This window comes from Ursus arctos, unplaced genomic scaffold (genome assembly GCF_023065955.2).
Source record: "Ursus arctos isolate Adak ecotype North America unplaced genomic scaffold, UrsArc2.0 scaffold_27, whole genome shotgun sequence".
NCBI lineage: Eukaryota > Metazoa > Chordata > Mammalia > Carnivora > Ursidae > Ursus > Ursus arctos.
The window spans coordinates 26,069,035-26,088,549 of record NW_026622952.1 but is presented as its reverse complement, the minus strand read 5'-3'; the positions used below and the strand labels follow the sequence as shown (position 1 = coordinate 26,088,549).

At 51.6% G+C, this 19,515-nt stretch overlaps 1 protein-coding gene across 1 annotated transcript in view; it reads left to right on the top strand.

The window, feature by feature from the left end:
- MYOM2 (myomesin 2) overlaps positions 1-19,515 on the top strand; it is an 81,987-nt gene that overhangs the window by 7,846 nt on the left and 54,626 nt on the right. Inside the window, exons 4-10 of the mRNA XM_026508500.3 lie at positions 1,813-1,951; positions 2,103-2,260; positions 3,333-3,425; positions 10,747-10,835; positions 10,915-10,962; positions 13,282-13,446; positions 16,652-16,813. Coding sequence (XP_026364285.2) covers positions 1,813-1,951; positions 2,103-2,260; positions 3,333-3,425; positions 10,747-10,835; positions 10,915-10,962; positions 13,282-13,446; positions 16,652-16,813 — 854 coding nt within the window. The remainder of the gene's footprint in view (positions 1-1,812; positions 1,952-2,102; positions 2,261-3,332; positions 3,426-10,746; positions 10,836-10,914; positions 10,963-13,281; positions 13,447-16,651; positions 16,814-19,515) is intronic.

The following is a 19,515-nucleotide window of genomic DNA, read 5'->3' as shown; positions in this document are numbered from 1 at the left end:
CTAGGGTGTGGGTGTGGGGAGTGAGAAGTCTAGACCTTTACAATTTTATTAATTATCCTTGTGGACCTTGAACACGTCACAGAAATTTCTATCCCTCGATTTCCATGGGAGTGAATGGGGGAAAGTAATTTTGCATTAACTGGAGGGGTCAGGGAGTAGGTTACCATGGTTCACGTGGTTTTGGCAGTAATGACTTTTGGGACAATCCCCGTTGTTGGAAGTCTTTCTGAGACACGAGGCTCCTCTCCTGAAGTAGTCAGTTGACCCCCAGCATGTATGTGGGTGATTGCCTGTGTCGCTCTGCCCCGTTTTGTTTCTCCCCTACTGAGGCAGATGCTAGTTCCACGTATGGGACAAACCCGTCCTTCTTGAAAGATGAATCGTGGGTGCATCGGTTTGAATCACTGCTATGTCTTCGTATAAAATAAAAACCAAGGAGGCATTGGCATGCTCTGAGGATCTCAGCATGGCCTTCTGGAGGATACAGCAGATTAGAAATACCCCTTTGATGCCTTTCCTTCTGTCCTAGGGAAAGACAGGCCTCCATGCGTCATGCCTGGGCTGAACGTGGGGCGCGTCACTAAGCATCAGTGTGTGATGGGTGACCTTCTGCAGGAGAGGGCCCGGGGTGGGCGTGGCCATGGGCCGGATGGTTCTGGGCTCACAAAGACGGCACTCGGGCCAGACCGACGGCACCTCATTCTCGACTCTTACAAATCAGAAAGCTGAATTTTTTATTGAATCCTTTTTATTCTTCTGAAACACAGACTTACTTTGTATCTACATTTGTTGATTCAGGAGGCTTTAATGCAGCCCTATGTTCATTCAGAAACATAGCCTCCCCAGGAAAAGAGGCGGGTTTTATGAGCGCGGTGCAGAAGAAAGCGCACACAGGGGGCTCAGCTCTCCTGACATTGTCTGTGTTGGCCTGGCTTTATTCAGCCGCCAGCCCAGCAGCGCCTAAGCACTGGGTGTCAGAACCCCGGGCGGCCAAGCTCCTTGCCTTATCGATGGGGAGACGGCGTCCTGAGAAAGCGGAGTGAGTTGCTCTGGTTACAGTCTTTACTGAGCACCAGCCACGTGTGAGTTGTCATGGGGTCCAGAGGTGTAAATGAGTCCATTTTTAGGGGCCTCAGACTCCCTTTGTGACTCTGCGTCCGTTTCTGTAATTGTTCATTGTGCTCCACGCATGCGGCGGCCCTGCCAGCCCTTCCAGTGTGATGGGGCCAGAAGTGGCCCCATCACGGGCATGTGGCTGCTCGCAGCAACCCGCCAAAGAACATGGGCTTCTGAATGTTGCTGACTGTGTGCTTCTCTTGGTAAAAGGAGGGCTGGTGCATCTTCTCCCGTAACTGCTTTATTTACGAGTCGTACACCTGCCCTTCTTACAGCCGCTTTATGTATGGTATTAGCTCACTAGCCAGACCGTGGTCTTGAAAGAAAGAGATAAATATAAGCAGAGGGGCCCCTGGGAGACTCAGTGGGTGAAGCGTCTGCCTTCGGCTCAGGTCACGATCCCTGGGTTCTGGGATTGAGCCCCATGCTGGGCTCCCTGCTCAGCCGGGAGCCTGCTTCTCCCTCTGCCTCTGCCTGCCACTCCCCTGATTGTGCTCATGTTCTCTCTTCCACTCTGACAAATAAATAAATAAATTAAAAAGAAAAAAAAAAAGCAGAAACAGTGTTTCTCCATTCCTCTTCTTGCACCCCACTTGAGAAAATCCTGGGGGAGAGCACATGTGGTCTCCAGACCTTCCATGACCACTCAACCTTTCTGCATGTTGTGAGAGTAACGTCACTTTTTCTCCCCGGCAGGTACCAGTCTCTGGTGGCGGCTTATGGGGAAGCCAAGCGGGAGCGTTTCCTCCGGGAGCTGGCTGAGATGGAGGAAAACGTGCACGTGGCGCGCTCACAGGCTCAGGATAAGCTGGACAAATACGCCATTCAGGAGATGGTAGGAGGACCCCTGGGGTTCCTTGTGAGGCATGGGTCTGGTCGTGGGTCATCTGCGTGACGTGTGTATGGCCTGTCGGCAGAGAGCCTTGCCTGCCCGTGCTGAGCCCCCTTCCTGCAGTGCACTGACCTGTCCTTGCTTCCTGGGGCAGGTGGAGGACAAGCTGGCTGGGGACAGGCACTCGTACTTGGAGCGGATGCGCCGGGCCCCCGAGATCCTGGTGCGCCTGAGGTCTCACACCGTCTGGGAGAGGATGTCTGTGAAACTGTGCTTCACCGTGCAAGGGTTCCCCACCCCTGTAGTGCAGTGGTGAGTGCAGGGTTTCCTGCCCCCAGGTCCGAGGCGGGTCGTGCCGCACTCTCTTAAGGGTCTGGTAACAGTTGGCGCCAACGTGGAGAGGAAGAAGAGCCACGTGAAGGGAACGCGTGGTACACACCCATTCCATTGCCCACCTTGTGTGAAACTCCACGGGACATACATTTATAAATACTCACAATGGTCCACTGTAAATACCATGCCTGCGCTTTTGTTTTAGTGAAATTGACTCAACTGAGTTTTTGGAGGATTTTTAATTAAGAGTAAGTTCCTTCAGATAATCTGTGTTTACGTGAGTGGCTCTGCTTTCAATTCTTGGAAGACTCACGGGTGGAGACCCAAACAGCACGGCGGTGGGGCCGTGTGCAGTGCTGTGGTCGATCGCACCTGGTGATGTCAAGAATCAAGTCTCCAGGCCCCACAGACCCTTGTGTTTCTCCATCTGTTGCAGACCTATGTTTGTTTCCCACTTGCTGGAAGTGATAATGACATTCCCCAAGTTTGTAGCCTGCTGCAAAAACCATACACATTTTACTTGTAACCTGACTGGGGCGCTCAGCCCAGCTCAGAAAACTAGCACCTGGTCCTGTGCTGTTTGCCAGGCAGGTGGTGGAGGCAGAGACCCACTGACTCCCGGTCTCAGGGAGATGAGGTCCTGCTGTCCTGGGTGGGGTGTGGAGGCCAGCTTCAATGCAGTCAGGATCCCGTGGAACTCTCCAGAGAGGCTGGCCTGGGACCCAGCTAACAATGGCAACATTCTTTCCTTAGGGAATGATTATCCCAAATTCCTCATGAAGTCCAAGGGCACCTGTGGCACTCTCTGTCGCACGTTGAGGATGGCCCAGATAGGCCGAATTCTGCAGGAGCTGCTCTCTCCTAAGCGGACAGACAGACATGGGCCCTGGGTCACTCCCCTAGCTGCTCCGCTGTGCCCACCGACCAAGGTCCTGGGAAGTGGAGTCTGCAGACGCAGGGCGATAGCATCCCGAGGGGCTGTGAAGAAGGCTGGGACAAAGTGCAGATGCCACTCTGCCTTTGCACTGACGTAAGTGTTTCCCTCCTGCAGGTATAAAAATGGTAGTTTGATCTGCCAAGCAGGAGAGCCGGGCAAGTACCGAATCGAGAGCAAGTACGGCGTGCACACGCTGGAGATCAACAGGTAAGGTGTCGGGGGCATGGCGGGCGCCCTGGGACGCCTGCTTCAAATAGCGATCCAAACACAGGAGAGACATCGTAGTTAGAAATGGGAGGTCAGGGCTCACCACATTCGTGTCTATGCCATGGGACCTCAGTGGTATTTCTGACTTAATCTGTGGGAGAAGCTTCCGGAAGCTTGCTGTCCTTGGTGTCGGGCCCCCAGGAGACAAACCTGCAGCTCTGTCGAGGCTCCCGCTCTGGGAGCAAAGAGAATAGCTGGTTTAAGGACAGACAGTGGCGTTCAGGTGTGCAGGTGACCATGGATGCAGAAGACTCCCCCACACCTGCCCAGCAAGGGGCCATGTTGCGTGCCAGGTTTGGGGACCGGTCCCTAACTAAACCCCGGCTCTTTAAAGAGATATAACTTCAATCTTTTTTCTCATAAATTGAACAAATGTAGAATACGGAGGAGGAAAATAAAATAAAACTCATTCGTATTTCCCACAGCATGAGTATTTTGATGTACAGATAGCATTTCATTTTTCTTACATGGCACACGCACACACGCACACACCTAGATTTTTTTTTTCAAAAGTGAGATGCTGCCTTTCTTTTTCTGCTTCTGGGTACACATAGATTTTATTTTATAAGAAGATCTTAACATGGTGCAATCCACCTTTCCTCACAGTGTATCATGCCATTTTCCCATGGCCCAACTGTTAAACTCACAGGTAAATGGGGCTCCTTACTGCACTGTAATTAGCGACCACAACCAGAGACCTGGGTTTGGAGCCCCGATCTCCCGTGTACCGTGTGACTTTGGAGGGGTCATTAACTTTTCCTGAACTGTAATGCTTTTATCTGAAAATCATTATCAAGAGAAAGATGATAAACATTTTATCTTTTCTGTTGGTTAGTGGGAACGATCATGAAGACAAAATAAGACCATATATATTTTTGTATGTTACATAAACATGCAGTGAGTATGTATGTAGTAAGTTATATCAAGTCCTTTCCAGGAAAACATGAGGGATACTAATATAAATGCAAAAAATCAGTAAGACATTGGAATATATAACTTTATTATTACTAACTTGTAGAGCGACCACATCATTAGGCTCAGTTTACTTAGAAGTAAAATAATATAATTGTCAGTAAAATAGTCCCACTGAAATAATCCCCAAGGTGACTTGGAGAAGTCACAGGTTAGTACGACAGAGCGTTCATCACGGAACCTTCTCCCTGATGCATTCTTCGACGGAGAGGATTCTTTCCTTCTTTATTAAGAGATTTTATACATTGGTTCTCTTGAAGAAAAGATTACTCCGACGTGCTCCATCTGCGTGACCACTGCATGGGGCTCAGGCCGGCACACTAGAAGGGAAGTGTGGTGTGCACCCCAGGAGCAGGTGGGGCACGCAGGGAAATCATGGGGAGGAAGTGTCAGGGGGTGGGGGCTCTGCCAGACCAACCTTGCAGGCTTCTTGCTGAAGGCGGGCCAGGTGATGGGATTCATTTGGGGAGGGGGTGGTGAGGTGCCTGCTCAGACACGGGGTGGTGGTCCCCCCTGAGCTGACTCAGCAGTGTTCCTGCACATGAGGACAAGGCCCAGGGCTGAGGTTCAGAGGAGCCTAACCCTTCCAGGAGGAAGTCCGCCAGCTCCCCCTCTCCACCCTGCGGGAGGATGGTTTTACCACATTTCTTCGCTTTTCTGCCTTGTGCTTGCTGGTTCTTCCTCTGCCTCCTGCCTGTTTTCTCCCTCCTTCTGTTTCCCAACTTTGGACTTGGGGTGGGAGCCCAGGCTTGAGCCCCTCCCAGGAGCACACCTGCAGGGGGCGCCCGCCAGCTGCCAGCTCCAGGCTCTGCAGCCTCCCTGCTCCTCACGCGGCCGGCCTCCTCATCAGTCAGACAAGACCTCGGATGAGCCTCTGGAGGAGGCCTGGCAGGTTCCCCATCACGAGAACCAGCACTCCACCTACAGATTACTCAGAACAGGTGTTAGAAAGTTGTAATTAAGATGAAAATTTGTGACAAGTCATTACCCTGGTTTCCCAGGTAAATTTGAGGCTCTTTCAAGAAGCTGGAGGGCCTGGCCTTCTGGGCTTTCTGGTGCTGTTTATTGAGAACCTACTGTATGCCAGGCACTGGTCCAGATGCTTGGGATACAGCACCAAAACCAAGGTCCTCTTCTTTGAGGTCTTACAATCTGGCATAAGGAGGTGAATAGTAAGCATAATAAAAAAGTGAATTATATAGTAAATCAGGAGGCCGCAGTACTGGGCGTGGGGAGTGGGGACCTGTTGGTGGCGGGCTGGGCTGGTGAGGTGGGCACGGGTTCTACGCGGGTGCTGGAGGGAGACCAGTGGGAGGTGGGATGATTGGACGTGGGGTATTGGTGGGAAGGGGTGCCACTGGGATGAGGCAGGCTGTGGGCTGCGGGTCTGCGGGCACGCTTGTGCAGAGGGTTGGGGTCTTCTCACTGTGGGATTGGGATGTGCTGGCCCCTTGCCGCAATTCTCAGAGAATAATGTTCTCTCCTTCGATTTCCAAACTTTGTGACCATTTCAGTAGCCAGAAAGCCACACTGTGTAGAAGGAGAACATTTGCCCTCATTGTGGCGAATGTGCATGTGTTCAGGGCTGTCTCTTCTCTAACCGGGGTGCACCGTGGCCGCTTAGGGGTCCCTGGGTCAGCCTGAGGCTTCAGCCAGCTTGCTTCTGAGTTAATAACTGCATTTACAAGGGAAAACCGTTTCCTGTTCTCAAGTATGAAACTTCTCTTATCCTGGGGATAATACTGGCTTTGAACCCAGCAGACTGATAAACCTGTGAGTCTGTCAGTTGTAAGTTTGCAGACTGAAGCCCGGGACGCTGTCGTTCCCTGCTCAGCAGCCCAAGACCCCCCTCAGATACACTTGGACTTTTGTGGAGAGGGACTTGTCCAGCACTGCTGTCTGCCTGGGGACCCTGTCCCAGCTGAAGAGCAAAGGGGGAGCCCGCCATCTCCACAGGCTCAGCTGTTCATACCAAACTGCTGAGTTGCCGTCATTTGATCCATGGCCGTTTTGAGTGCAATGGAATGTGCCGGCTCCTAGGGAGGGAGGGAGCTGTCCCTTCGGGTGCTTGGGTGACGCTTACTCCTATGAATACTCTCTGGCCACTGCCTGAATTCTTCAAGTGCTTCTGACCCTTTGGTGCTGTTTGAATTTAGACTGTAATCGACACGATTTTATACGCTCGTAAGATTTTCCCTGGAGACTCATAATGTGAATTCTGTTTCTTCGCAGAATTTTAATGCTGCTCTCATGTTTTCATGAAAGCACAAAGAACGCCCTCACATGTGTTGTTTCCAGCACCACCCCTGCCCCCTCCCTGCGGCTCCCCCCCGCACTGCTTCTGGGCTGACCTCCTGGGCACTTTAGTTTAGACTTCCATATACAAATTCTAATTTGAGTTAAATTGTAAATCCAGTGTGGACACCGCTTCCAGCGGAAGGACACTGGGCCCGAGTCCCCAGGACAGGTTATGGGTGATATAAGCATTTGTCCGATTACCCTCCTGAAAGGAGGTCAGATGGCATGACTATCTCCATGCAGTTGCTCTGGGGACACTTGGAGATGCACAAGTGCCCCACGGAAGTTTGTAAAGATTGAGACCTCTTGTCTATTCTGGGAACCCGTCCAAACAGAACATAAAATCCTCTGCCTCTTACCACGTGCTCACAATTTCTCACAGCAGGATGGGCGGGCCAGAAGCAGGCTCTAGGGGCTGGCCGGGTGCTGCCTCTTGCTGTGGCCTTGGGGAGGACAGAGGAACAGAGTCCTGCTGGGGTGTGGGAAGGCATATGGGTCTCCAGATTACCCGTGGACAAAATTTGGAGTAGGGCACGGTCTCCTCAAAATCTGCATGCCTGGCCTGTCCACCTCTTCGCTTTTATGCTGCGCCCGCCCCGGGTCCCGTCCTCCCTGCAGCCTGCATGTGGCACTGGCTCAGGGCAGCACAGGGGAGCCCGGCCCCGAGTCCAGACAGGCATGCTTGCTCATCACCTGTGTGTGTCCCGGTGTAGTTTGTGCAATAGGAAACATTTGCAAAGGAGAAATGCAGAAACAATGAGATAAGAGTAAACATCCCAGAAGCAAGGACTCACACCATCACATCCAGCAGGTTGTCTTTACTCCCTCCATGGGGCACGGGGACACATGGGGACCATTGCAGTAAAGCAGTGGGTCTGAATACACTTCCTTAACACCCCAGAGGACACTGTGGATCCTTTTCTGGATAAACACACATGCACGCATCCACACACGGAAGGACGGTCCAGCTCCTAAGTGCAGGCTTCCTTCTCCCCAGCCTCATCCCTCCTGCTAAGTACTACGTGCTAATCGGTCCCTTGACGAGCTTGTCAGTGCTAATGTGTTAGGTGGTTCTCCTCCGTATCTTATTCTCAACTGGAAAACCAGCTCAAGATCTCGTGGGAGATGCTGCTGTGTAGGTGGGCCGCTTCGCCCTCTCCATGGGACTCCTGTCCCTTCCTTCTCCTCTCTGGGCCCTACTTGGTTTACTCCCTTCCTCTGTGCCTTCCCGCTGTTCCACCCGCAGGACGACGAGAGAGCAATCAGCGGCCATTCTCAGCACACTGGAGGTCTGTGCTGTTTTGTTGGACTATGGAGGCAGAGGAGAGGGCCTTAGTCAAGGGGAGAAAAGGATGCTTCTTTGAAGTTTGGTCCAGGAGTTCGGCTAATATATTCTAATTAATAATATACAAGATAAAGATGGTTCTATACATTACAAAACGTTTTCAAATACACCGTTTTATTTAATTAACAGAGGCACCCAAGCAAAGAGTAGGTGCTCGATAGAGGTTTAAGACAGACACGTTTATTTATTATGAAGTCCGCGGGTGAGGCTCATCAGCCAGGTGTAGCCGAGTCACAGAGCTGACGTGGGAGCGGGGCCCACGCTGCCATCTCCCAGGGCTCCCAGCAGCCGTTCATGGAGCTTGTGCTTTTGTTGCACTTCTGAAAACTGCTAAAATACAAACTGAAGAAGAAATTGGGAGATTCAGTTTGGAAACTGGGGCACAGTTTGAGAACCGCTGGTACTGACCCGACCCTGAAGGGTTTGTGGCAGAGGGGTCAGGAAGACAATGAGAAAAATATGGTGCTCGATCTGGCAGCGCCAGTGAGATCTCTACACACTCTGAGGACTCGCAGAGCGTGCAGCAGTAGGAGCCTCCTCCCTCGGGAATGGGTAGCGACGTGGGTCGGCTGGGAACAGCGGACAGTGCCATAGCCCAGCGGGGTCGCCTCCTGGGCTGGACCAGCCCCGCTTGCTGTGGTCCGTGAACAAGTTGGGCGCATTGCTCCTCCTAAGACTGGAGGCCCTGTGTGTTTGCAGTCAGGCTCCAGGTCAGGAGATGTGGATCAAGTGGTTTTACAGAGCGCTGTGTTTCTCTGCATGTGGCCCCGGCCGGGTGATGCTCCCAGCTGTGCCCAGCTCTCCCTCTTCTCACCTGTTGTGATACAGCCAGGGGGTTGCTGGCTGTAGAGAAAGGTGTGGGGCTAATCCCAGAAGAAGGGTACCTTCCTGTTTGCAGAATGAATTAATGAAAATGTGATGGTTTCATTGTTTAGAAGAAATCACACAAACGCAAAAAAAAAAAAAATAATTCGAGCAATGCCTAAGGGTAGGGAAGAGAAGTAATCGTACCTTCCGTGTAAACCCCCAGCCCCAGCCACCCCAACGGTCTGTGTGCAGCGGAGGGCATGCGTGTGCTGGCGCAGAATGGTAGTGCTTATGGGGGGAGAAAGCCCCTGTGACATGGGAGGGTTATGTGTTTTACTCCATGTCCCTGTTGCCCAGGGATCTGGCTGCACCTGCAGTGAGTCTGTAAAGTGTGGGGCAAGCAGCTCCTAATGAGTCCAGCCTAGATCTGCAGATTCGTTGATAGGCTTTGTAGTTGGCCTCGAGCGGCTACACGGTGAACCTAGAGACGGTGCGCGGTTTGAACAGCCCCACGGGCGGCGCTCTGTCTGTGCAGTGCTCCGTCTGTGCGGTGCTCCGTCTGTGCGGCGGTCTGTCTGTGCAGCTCCCTGGAGTGGTGGCAGTGAGAGGAGGCAGGCGGCATGGTCTCTGATGAGTTTTGCGGAGGAAGGGATGGGGTTCTTAGCAGAGAGCGCGGCACTCTGAAGCTCCCTCTCCCTGTTATTGGAGACACTGCATGCTTTTTGGTCAAAGGAAGTAGTTTCAGCTCCAAGTGGAATAAGGAAGAAAATCAGGTTACTGATGAGCTCCCAAGAACGGGTTTATCTCTGGGGCATTGGCTCCTTGACGCATTTTAAAAGTAAGACTGGAGTCAACGTTTTCTTTTTTTCTTGCGAGTGGGATTTTGTGTGTAATTTCTCTCCCCAGATTAATATCACGGTCCTGATGCCCACTTCTCAGACAGGTGGCGGAAGCTGCCGGAAAGAGCGCAGATCCTGGAGTCACATGGACCTTGTTTACCCACGTCTTCAAGTGTCGACTTTCTCACATTAATACATAGTGGTGTGTGTGTTCTGGGGCGCCGGAGGCTCTTACGCAAGACGCCAAAGTAGAAGCAACCAGCAGAGCGCCCGGCATTTAGTAAATGCTTAGCAGACACCAGCTCCTCCTCCTTACAGCCCTGGGCCCAGGGGCATTTTCTGGGTTCTGGGGGTAACATAGTTCACAGCCAAGAAAATAAGCTTCAACTTTTGTAAGATTGATTTAGGGCGGTGCAGAGGAGCTCCACCCTGGAGACTCTGGGGTCTGGTGGTTGCTGGTCATTGTTCTTTCTGGGGTGGACACGCACCCTCCCTGCGGCTCCTTAACGGTTCAGTTCAGACACCTTCAGAACACCCTGGGGTGGCTGCTTCATATCTGGGTGAGCATGTAGTTTTGGGGTTTGGGGCATAATCTCCCATACACATGGATATTCCTAGTAGGGAGGGAGGTTGAGTGGATTTTCCTGGAGGTTGAGGTCAGTGGAGGCTTCCCACTGGCAAGATAAAGCCACGAATTCTACCCAGATAGAAAAATGTAACTAGCGGGGAGGAGAGACTTCCCCTTGAGGATGAAGTGCCCATATGTACGGTTTCCCTCAAAGACAAAGGCAAGCCACGCTCTGGAGCCAGACCTCGTCGTGTCTATAATTAATACCTTGTTCCGAGGATAGAGCTGGCATTGTTCTTAAATCACTCATGAACAAAGGATCTAGGTCACACGAGTGGCTTTCGAGGAACGCTCGTGTTCGAGTCTGGGCCACTGGCTTCCAGAGCAGTCCCACAGTGCATTTAGGATGCCGCCTTGCTTTCTCTCTCCAAGGGCAAACTTTGACGATACAGCGACGTACTCGGCGGTGGCCACGAACGGGTACGGGCAGGTGTCGACCAACGCTGCCGTGGTGGTGAGAAGTGAGTCGTCCTCCTGGGGTGGGCGGCACGCCTCACGCCTTCTGCTTCTGTCCGTGCCCTTCACCTGGTTCTCTTGCAGGGTTCCACGGAGACGAGCCATGGCATTCGGTGGGACTCCCAATTGGATGTAAGTCAATAGTTTTCCTTTGTGTGCAGAAAAATGTGTAGTGACATAGCATGTGATTACAAAAAAAGTATTTTCTAAGGGCCAAATCTTTTTTTAAAATCATATTTCAAGGGCTCTTCCAAGTCTTTCCTGGCAGTGTTAGTTTGTGGACAGTCTGTTCCTGTGTCGTTCTGTGGGGCCAGGTGGAATTTTAAGACACTGGAGAAACTGGGAGACATTACATTTTTGAATTGGGGGGAAAACGTGACTGGAATGCCGGCTCCTGTCACAGCGTCCTGCCGCCACCCGAACCTCCATGCCCGTTTAGAGCAAGCAGCCACGTAGATCAGGACGAGGATGTGAAGCGGATGTTTGCTCTGAAGCTGGCTCCAGCCGGCCTCTAGAGGGTTGACCGCTCTCTTCCTGATGTGTGTGATATGCCCGCAGCATATGTGACTCCTCTGTACCCCACTGTCTTACGTACACCCCCCGCAAAGTGTTCCTTCTCTGCACTGTGAGTGTGTGTGCAGGGCTGCCGGCTGCTCCGTGGTGCTGGGGAGCCATATGCCACCCGCCCGGGCCCTGTTTCCAGGGTGACCTGCGGTGGCCTGTCATGGGGTGGTCGGGTGTCTCTGCAGCCAGCAGGCAGGGAAGCCGGGCTGACCCGAGTCTGGTGAGCGTGGCAAAGGCAGCCGTGCCTGTAGTCTTTCTAGGACCAGGACATGGTAAACCCACTCACTGCGGCTCTTCCATGGTTTGGGAATGAGGTTCAGGATTGACCTGTCCTCCCAGAAGAACAGCTGTGTACTCCAACAGCAGCATTGACTGTGTCATAATCTGGGGTCCGGATGCTACAGGTCAGGTCAGGTGTGGCTGAGGGAAGACCTGACGGAAGCAGTGCCTGAGGGGAAAGCCTTTCTGGCAGCCGCTGCACACCTGGGTGTCATTGGCTTTTGGTCATTTCTGTGTCAGTTGTGTTGGATTGTCGTGTGCCCGACACCTGGGGTTGTGCAAGACCATGGGTGGGCGAACAGGACAAGTTCAGGGCCACACAGGGTGGGGAGGAGGGGTGACCTGAGAATGTGTGTGTTGGGGAGTGTCTGATGGCGCCCCCGGAATCCATGGACGGCGCAGAGTCTGCTGGGTGGACGGCCCTGAAGTGCAGGAGAAGCTGGCGGGGAGCTCAGAAGCCATCCCCGGGTCCCTCCCCTGTTGCAATTCTGTCTAAATAGAAACTTGGCAGTATTTACAACGTACCGAAGTGTATGGATCACAGCATAATAGATGCCCACATATTCACCACCCGTATTCAACACACGTGAATATTTTGCTATTTTATTCAGTTATTTTTTTAAAAATCGAAGTCCAATTGTCATCACACAAAACTAACCATTTCAGATGTACATTTTGGTGACCCTTGGTTATTTTTAGGAGCTAAGGGCATCAGGAGGTGATGGAACTCCACCCCCTCTTCCCTCCTGCCCCTCCCCTGCGACCTCCTATGAAGAAACCACCTCCGAAAATTCCTAGCTATTTAGAAAAATCTCCCCTGCGTGCAGGTGTTTCTAAATCATTGATTTTTTTTTTTGAAAATTTACTGGGCATTTTCCCCTGAAATATACCCCCCCCCCACTAATCATTATATTTTTGAGACTTAATTTTTCTCCTTCTGGATGTAGTGACTTCGTTTTGTGCACAGCATAAAGGGTGTTGTGGGTGATGCATACACCACCGTGCGTTCTGAAGACCAGAACGCTGCGGGCGCAGAGTCCAGGTGACCTTCCCAGAGCCCCACAGGCTGGATTTCAGCCCTCTGGTCTCAGCGCGTCACTCGCGCTCCATGTGGCCTCCCTGTGCCTCTGCACCCTCTGGCCTGGAGGACGAGCCGCGTCTCCACAACGGGTCTTCTGATCCCTCAGGAGGGGCTCAGTCGGCTCCGCTGCTACGACACGCTCCACAGACGGGGGGCTCAGACCACAGGCGTCTACTTCTCACAGCTCGGATAAGTCAGAGGTCACAGTGTCGGCCAAGTGGGGGAGGCCCTCTTCCTGGTGTGCAGGTGGCACCTTCTTGCCGCGTCTGCACACAGAAAGCCCGGGTCTCCTCATGGAGCCCATTGTCATGACCTCATGCTAACCCTCAGCACCTTCCAAGGACCCCACCTCCTAGTACCTTCTCGCTGGGGCCGAGGGCTTTGACGTGTGATTTGGGGACACACATTTATTCCCTGACGCAGCTCTCTCGAGGGCGCGAATGCATGTGGTCGTGGGGAAGTGTGCGTCTGCCGAGCGTGACCCCGCTGCCCCTCCCGCTCTAACCATGTCCCCCTCATCTGCACAGTGCCCCCTTCGTCCGTGATTCCGTACATGCACTTCGACGTCCAGTTTTTGGAGAAGTTTGGGGTCACTTTCAGGAGAGAAGGCGAGACTGTCACTCTCAAGTGCACTCTGCTGGTGACCCCGGAGCTGAAGAGGGTGCAGCCGCGTGCCGAGTGGTACAGAGACGGTGAGTGCCATGCAGGGACAGCCCCCCAGCCGGGGACGCTCCTCAGAGCGCCATGCACTGCTGATCTCGGCGTCCTGGGGGTGAGAACGCATGGTAAGCTTGAGTGCTGGTGTGGCATTCACACCCAGCACGGTGGTTGCCGCAGCCTGCACGGCGAGCAGAGAGAGTGGGAACTTGGGGCCTGCCGTGCACCTTGACCTTCACCCCGGGGACATGGGGAGGGAAACAGGGATGCCCGAATTTAGATGAGGCATAGACGATTTTTTATAGCTTCACAGTGATTAAACAGAGCAAGGGAGGTGTCTGTATCTGCCTGTTTTTCCTCGGCTGAAACAACCCCTCACATTTATTAGAGCCTGTTGAGTGTTGGACTCTGTTCTGAGTGTGATGCTTTTCTTCCAGCAGGTGTCTGAGAGAGGGATGGTGTTGTAGCTCCCTGTGACAGGTGGGGGCCTCCTTCCAGGGGCAGGGCTGGTGCAGACTCCCCCTTCCTCTCCCGCCTGCGTCCTTCTGCGGGGCCATCCTCACTGCCCTGTGCTTGTGGACGGTGCAAGGGAGTTTTCCTTCATCTTCTCTGGGGGGGGGGGGGGCTCCTGAAGGAAACTGGCTTTCTGTGGAATCAGTGAGACTGTCCTGCTTATATTTACTTGGGACCTAACACAATGCAAACTATTATAAAGAAACATACTCCAGCCTGCCCAGAAGATATTTATAATCCAGCTGGGGGAAAATAGAACTATAAAGCAATGTCTTTTTAAAGTGTGAGAAATGTCCCAGAACAGGGTGTGACAATTTGCCAAAGACACAACACTGACCACGTGTGCTGACAATGTGGAGCCTAGCGAGGAGGAGAGACTCTTTGTGATGACAGGGGAGACTTAATTTACCCTCTGCAGTTCTAATTTAAGACATAAGATCTGACTGAAGTTCCAAGATTCTAATTTACCCTTTCTGGAGAGAATGGAATAGATTCAAGGAGAGTTTTCATCGGATCCCCAGAGGATAGTGATGTCAGTATTGGAGCATTTCCTAGTGACTAGAAAGCCTGGATTCCCAGAGACGTGGCCTCGACGGGTGTGCGAGGAGCACACATGCTCAGAGCTGCCGACAGGCCTCTTCCCCGTGTCTAGCTGGATCCTTGCGGAAGTTAGGAGGCTTAGCTGAGCAAAGTGCCCCACGTCCACAGTCATGTTCAGATCTTCACGGGCTCTGGGATTCAAGTGGAGACCAGCAGAGACCATTCTCTCTGGCTTATTTTTAGACATTAAATTGCAAGGAGATTTTTTTTTTTTTGTCTTTAGAATTAATGTGCTTTGAGCCACCGGGTGACTGGTACACCCCCAGGTGATGTCAATCCAAGGAATACCACCCCCTGTCAGGCACGGCAGGTGCGCCGTGCAAACAGGGCATGTGGACTTGGGGGCCCAATATAAGATGGATTAGGACTCGAATCTCATCAGAGAGGAAAACCGAGGTTACTTATGATAAAACCTTAGGTGTGATTTGTACGTGAGGCCAATTTGGCAAGTCACGAGACAGTTATGGAGCCAGTGGTGGGGTGGGCCTCTGCTCAGGGAACGGGCCAGACCTTCCCTCCGACTGAAGCTGCATTCAGCTGAGCGCCTGGGTCTCACATTATGCACGTGCTGTGCATTTCCTGTGAAGAGCCCTTTCTCCTTCAGCATGTGACGAGCTTTGCCAGAGAGGAGCAGGTCCCCCAGAGCAGGTGCCTGGACGGTAGCCTGCCATGAGTAACCTGGAGTCTTAGTCCATCCAGCTACTCTAACAAAAATACCACAGCCCCGGGCAGCTTGAACATCAGACTGACTTCCCACGCTCGTGGGGGCTGGGGGTCCAAGATCCAGGCTCTGGGACTCCGCTCCCAGTGAGGACTCCCCTCCTGGCCTGCAGCCTGGGGAGCCTTCCCTTTCTGCTCCAAATTAATGACTTCATCGTCCTGTCTCACTCGTTCCTGCCTGGAGTATTACATTTTAAAATTGTATGTTGCATTACATCGTGTTATAAGATATTTGTATTGTACCTACCTGTGTATCAGGTCCTGTGCTAATTCCTCTGGGAAAGAGAGAAAAACTGATAAAATACCTTAAAATATCTGTTTTTCTGACACTTTCGACACTTTCTATTCACAGTGCTGATTAGTGGGCTTGGTCTCTTGGGCACCGTGAAGGAAAAGTTAATACTCTGTGCACAGAGTCCTTCATGGGGCAGAGTACTCCCGAGCCTGCCAGTCAAGTTTGAGACATTAAAAATATAAACATAGCTCCTTTTTCTTATACACATGTGGTTTTCATTGCAGAAAACCCCAAATTATAATTTCGTTCACCAAAAATCACTCTTACCACTCGGCTATAGAATATATCTCTGTGTCTGTGCATGTATGTTTAAAACAGGGAAGATACCTTCACTTTGAAATGTCCTTCACGTAACAAAACGCCATACCTGTGTCTCCATGACAGTAATTATCCTGTGGCTGTTAGCTGGAGGACACTGTGCCCCATTATACAGTAGTCCGTATTTGCCCCAGGTCTCGGTGTTGGAGTTGATTTTTTTTTTTCCCGTTAGGAACAATTCTCGAATGCAGTTACCATCGCGCACCTGTTCACTACGTCGGGGCCCCTTCTCACAATGTGTGTAGGCGCCCAGACAGCACGCCTGCCTGAAGGCTTTTGGCTCATGTTCCCACTTGTGTGCCATGTGGCCGCTCCACGGGCAGGAGGTGGTGGCTTCTCCTGTCCTTTCCAAGCATGGACATAGCCGTGTGGTTGTGTTTGCCCGACGAGGAGGAGGACAGTGGTTGCTCCTTCTTTCGTTGGATGTTTCTTCCTGGGTTTCTGTGTTACCTCCAGAAAACCATGGCGATGGACATGGTGAGACCCTGCAGGGTGCACAGGGGCAGGCAGCTGGGCCCTGGTCCACCACCATCCCCACAGGCAGAGACACGCTCTCTCCCTCCCTCCCGACACTGATCTTCGTCCTGCCCTGCGGACGCTTCTTCCCTTGCCATCGGCTGTTGTGTGTGTGCTCCTTTGTAAAACACAGCTCTCTGATCATTCTGAGGATGAAGCTTCCTTCCTCTGTGTCAGGCTCGAAAACCTCCCCCCACCCCCAGGGCACCTTTGTCCACTTTTATGGCCCGATTTCCTTGATGGTTTCTGAAGCAGTCCTGCACTGAACGCTCTTTCAGATGTGCTGCTGAAGGAGTCCAAGTGGACCAAGATGTTCTTCGGAGAAGGCCAGGCCTCCCTGTCCTTCAGCCACCTGAACAAGGACGACGAGGGCCTGTACACCCTGAGGATTGTGTCCAGAGGGGGCATCAGCGAGCACAGCGCCTTCATGTTTGTCCGAGGTACGTGGCTGCAGGTGTGCAAGCGGCATGGGGAGGGCGCGAGCGTGAGAGGATGGCGGGACCTCAGAGGAGGACGGAGCAGGCACGTGTACAGGGCGGCTCACTGCCTCCTTGCACACCTCCTGACGGTGATGGCGGTGTTCCTGTCCTGCGTGCATGCCAGCACGTGTCTGACAATCAGTCCATGACGTAAGGAAGATATAATCAGATCAGAATCCTAACCTTCATCTCTCTGTTGATAAATTGGTAGAATTCATAAAATGACTTCTAAGCATGAACATGCCTGTGTTGCTAATTTTGAAGAGAATTCAAGAGCAGAGAGGGGTCTGAGTAGGGAATGCCAGTGAGGGGTGCCCCCTCATGCCTCAGGCTTGCTTATGAGGCGAGACCACGATGCTAGAACTGCTGTTACCCCCACCACCGACCTCAGCGAGTGTGTGTTTATGATGCCAGCTGGGGGGCTGGTATCTGCTAAGAGCTTCACATGCAGGAGTCCGTGTGCGGCTCCGTTTACTCCTCATGCATTCCCATGGGGCTTCACGACTCCCACTTTATGGAAAGGAGAACTGGAGTCATGATATAGCAGGCAGGGTTAGACGTTGTACACGTACGTGCTGGGCATGCATGCGTTTCATACCTGTGCTGTAGAAAACGGACACTGGATCCGTGAACTGGATAAAATTATGTATATCCTGTGTGTACAACGCACCTAGATGTACACACACACACACACACACACACGCACATATTTGTGCATATACAGAGACACATACATGCATGTGTATATATAATCTAAAACTCTTATACCAATCTTGTAAGCCAGTGCTATAATTCTGTCTCAAGAGCAGATGTGGAGGCTCAGAGGGGTTTCTCCAGGGTGGAGCAGCTGGGGGTCAGCTGTCTGGGCCCACACTTGTATACTCACAGCCCCCAGGCTTTTCTGGGCACCTGCTGGAACCCTGCCCTGCATCTTCTCCCAGACCCCTTGCGGTCTCTGGCTTAGGGATGCCTCCTCCCCAGGGCCCAGCTGAGCCACCCTGAAGACCCCAGAACACTTGGTTCTAGCTGGCAGGCACTGCTGTCCTGAGCCTGTGGCCCACAAGGGTGGCTGCCCTCCAGTCTGACGGCCCGCCCAGCCTTACCCACCCCTTGCTCACAGTTTCCTGTGCCTTTACGCCTCCCGCCGGCTCCAGGTTACCTGTGCCTGGAATAACCCTATCAGCATATTATTGTTTCCAAACTGTTACTGTTGGATCAAAGCATAAAAGAAAGGTGGTATCATCAGGAAATATTACAACTTAAAAAAAAAGGGAACACATGTAAAACAAATCCAGTCATCCTCCCCACCCCCACGAAACAACATAAACCTGCAGGGCTGGGGTTTTAGACCCTTCCACAAAGTTTTAACCATTTTTATTAGGTTGGCATTAAAGTGTACCTTTCCATTCTCTGTGTATGCCTCCTGGCGAGAGGTTTCGCCCCATAAAAAGGCAATAAATACAACATAGCTGAGATTGCTTGCTTATTCAGCACCGGTAGCAGGAGGAAAATAATGCACGTATGGGGGAGTTTAACTGTCCTGATTACTTCCTGAGGATTCTGAATGCGAAAGAAAATATTTGGCTCAGTGTCAAGGAATCCTTAGCTTTTAATATGCTGAGGAAAATCGAACAAGACAGTACAACAGTCACGGTTACCCAGTAAGTACAGACTGCCGATAAGAAAATGAAAGGTTTGGTGTGTCCACTTTCTGACTAGTGCTGCTGGCCTTCTGTGCCCCAGTAATGAACATCTGAGAACCAAACGTACCTGCAGCACATTCACCAGGAGGTTATGAAAGATTTAGTATAGTACAGACCCAAATATCTGTTCACAGCTCGCAGAAAAGAGGCATTTTAAGTCCTCAATCTTGTAAGGATTTATTTATTTATTTATTTATTTAGCCAGCATATAGTACATCATTAGTTTTTGATGTAGTGTTCAATGATTCATTAGTTGCATATAACACCCTGTGCTCATTACAACACGTGCTCTCCTTAATACCCATCACCCTGTTACCCCATTCTCCAAACCCCCTCCCCTTTGAAACCCTCAGTTTGTTTCCTGGGGTCCATAGACTGTCTTGGTTTGTCCCCCTCTCTGGTTTCTCTCCCTTCAACTTTCCTTCCCTTCCCCTATGGTCCTCTGTGCTATTCCTTATGTTCCACATATGAGCGAAACCATATGATAATTGTCTTTCTCTGATTGACTTACTTCAGTTAGCATAATCCCCTCCAGTTCCATCTATGTCGATGTAAATGGTGGGTAGTCATCCTTTCTGATGGCTGAGTAATATTCCATCGTGTGTATGAATCACATCTTCTTTATCCATTCGTCTGTTGGTACAGCCACTCTGGAAAACAGTATGGAGGTTCCTCAGAAAGTTAAAAATAGAGCTACCCTACGACCCAGCAATTGCACTACTGGGTATTTACCCCAAAGATACAGATGTAGTGAAAAGAAGGGGCACATGCACCCCAGTGTTCATAGCAGCAATGTCCATGATACCAAACTGTGGTAGGAGCTGAGATGCCCTTCAACAGATGAATGGATAAAGATGTGGTTCATATATACAAAGGATTTTGAAAGGTAGAAGTGTCTAAAGTAATATTTCTCAGTTGTTAAAAAGGACACATTATTATCATCATTTCTTCGGTCAGTTT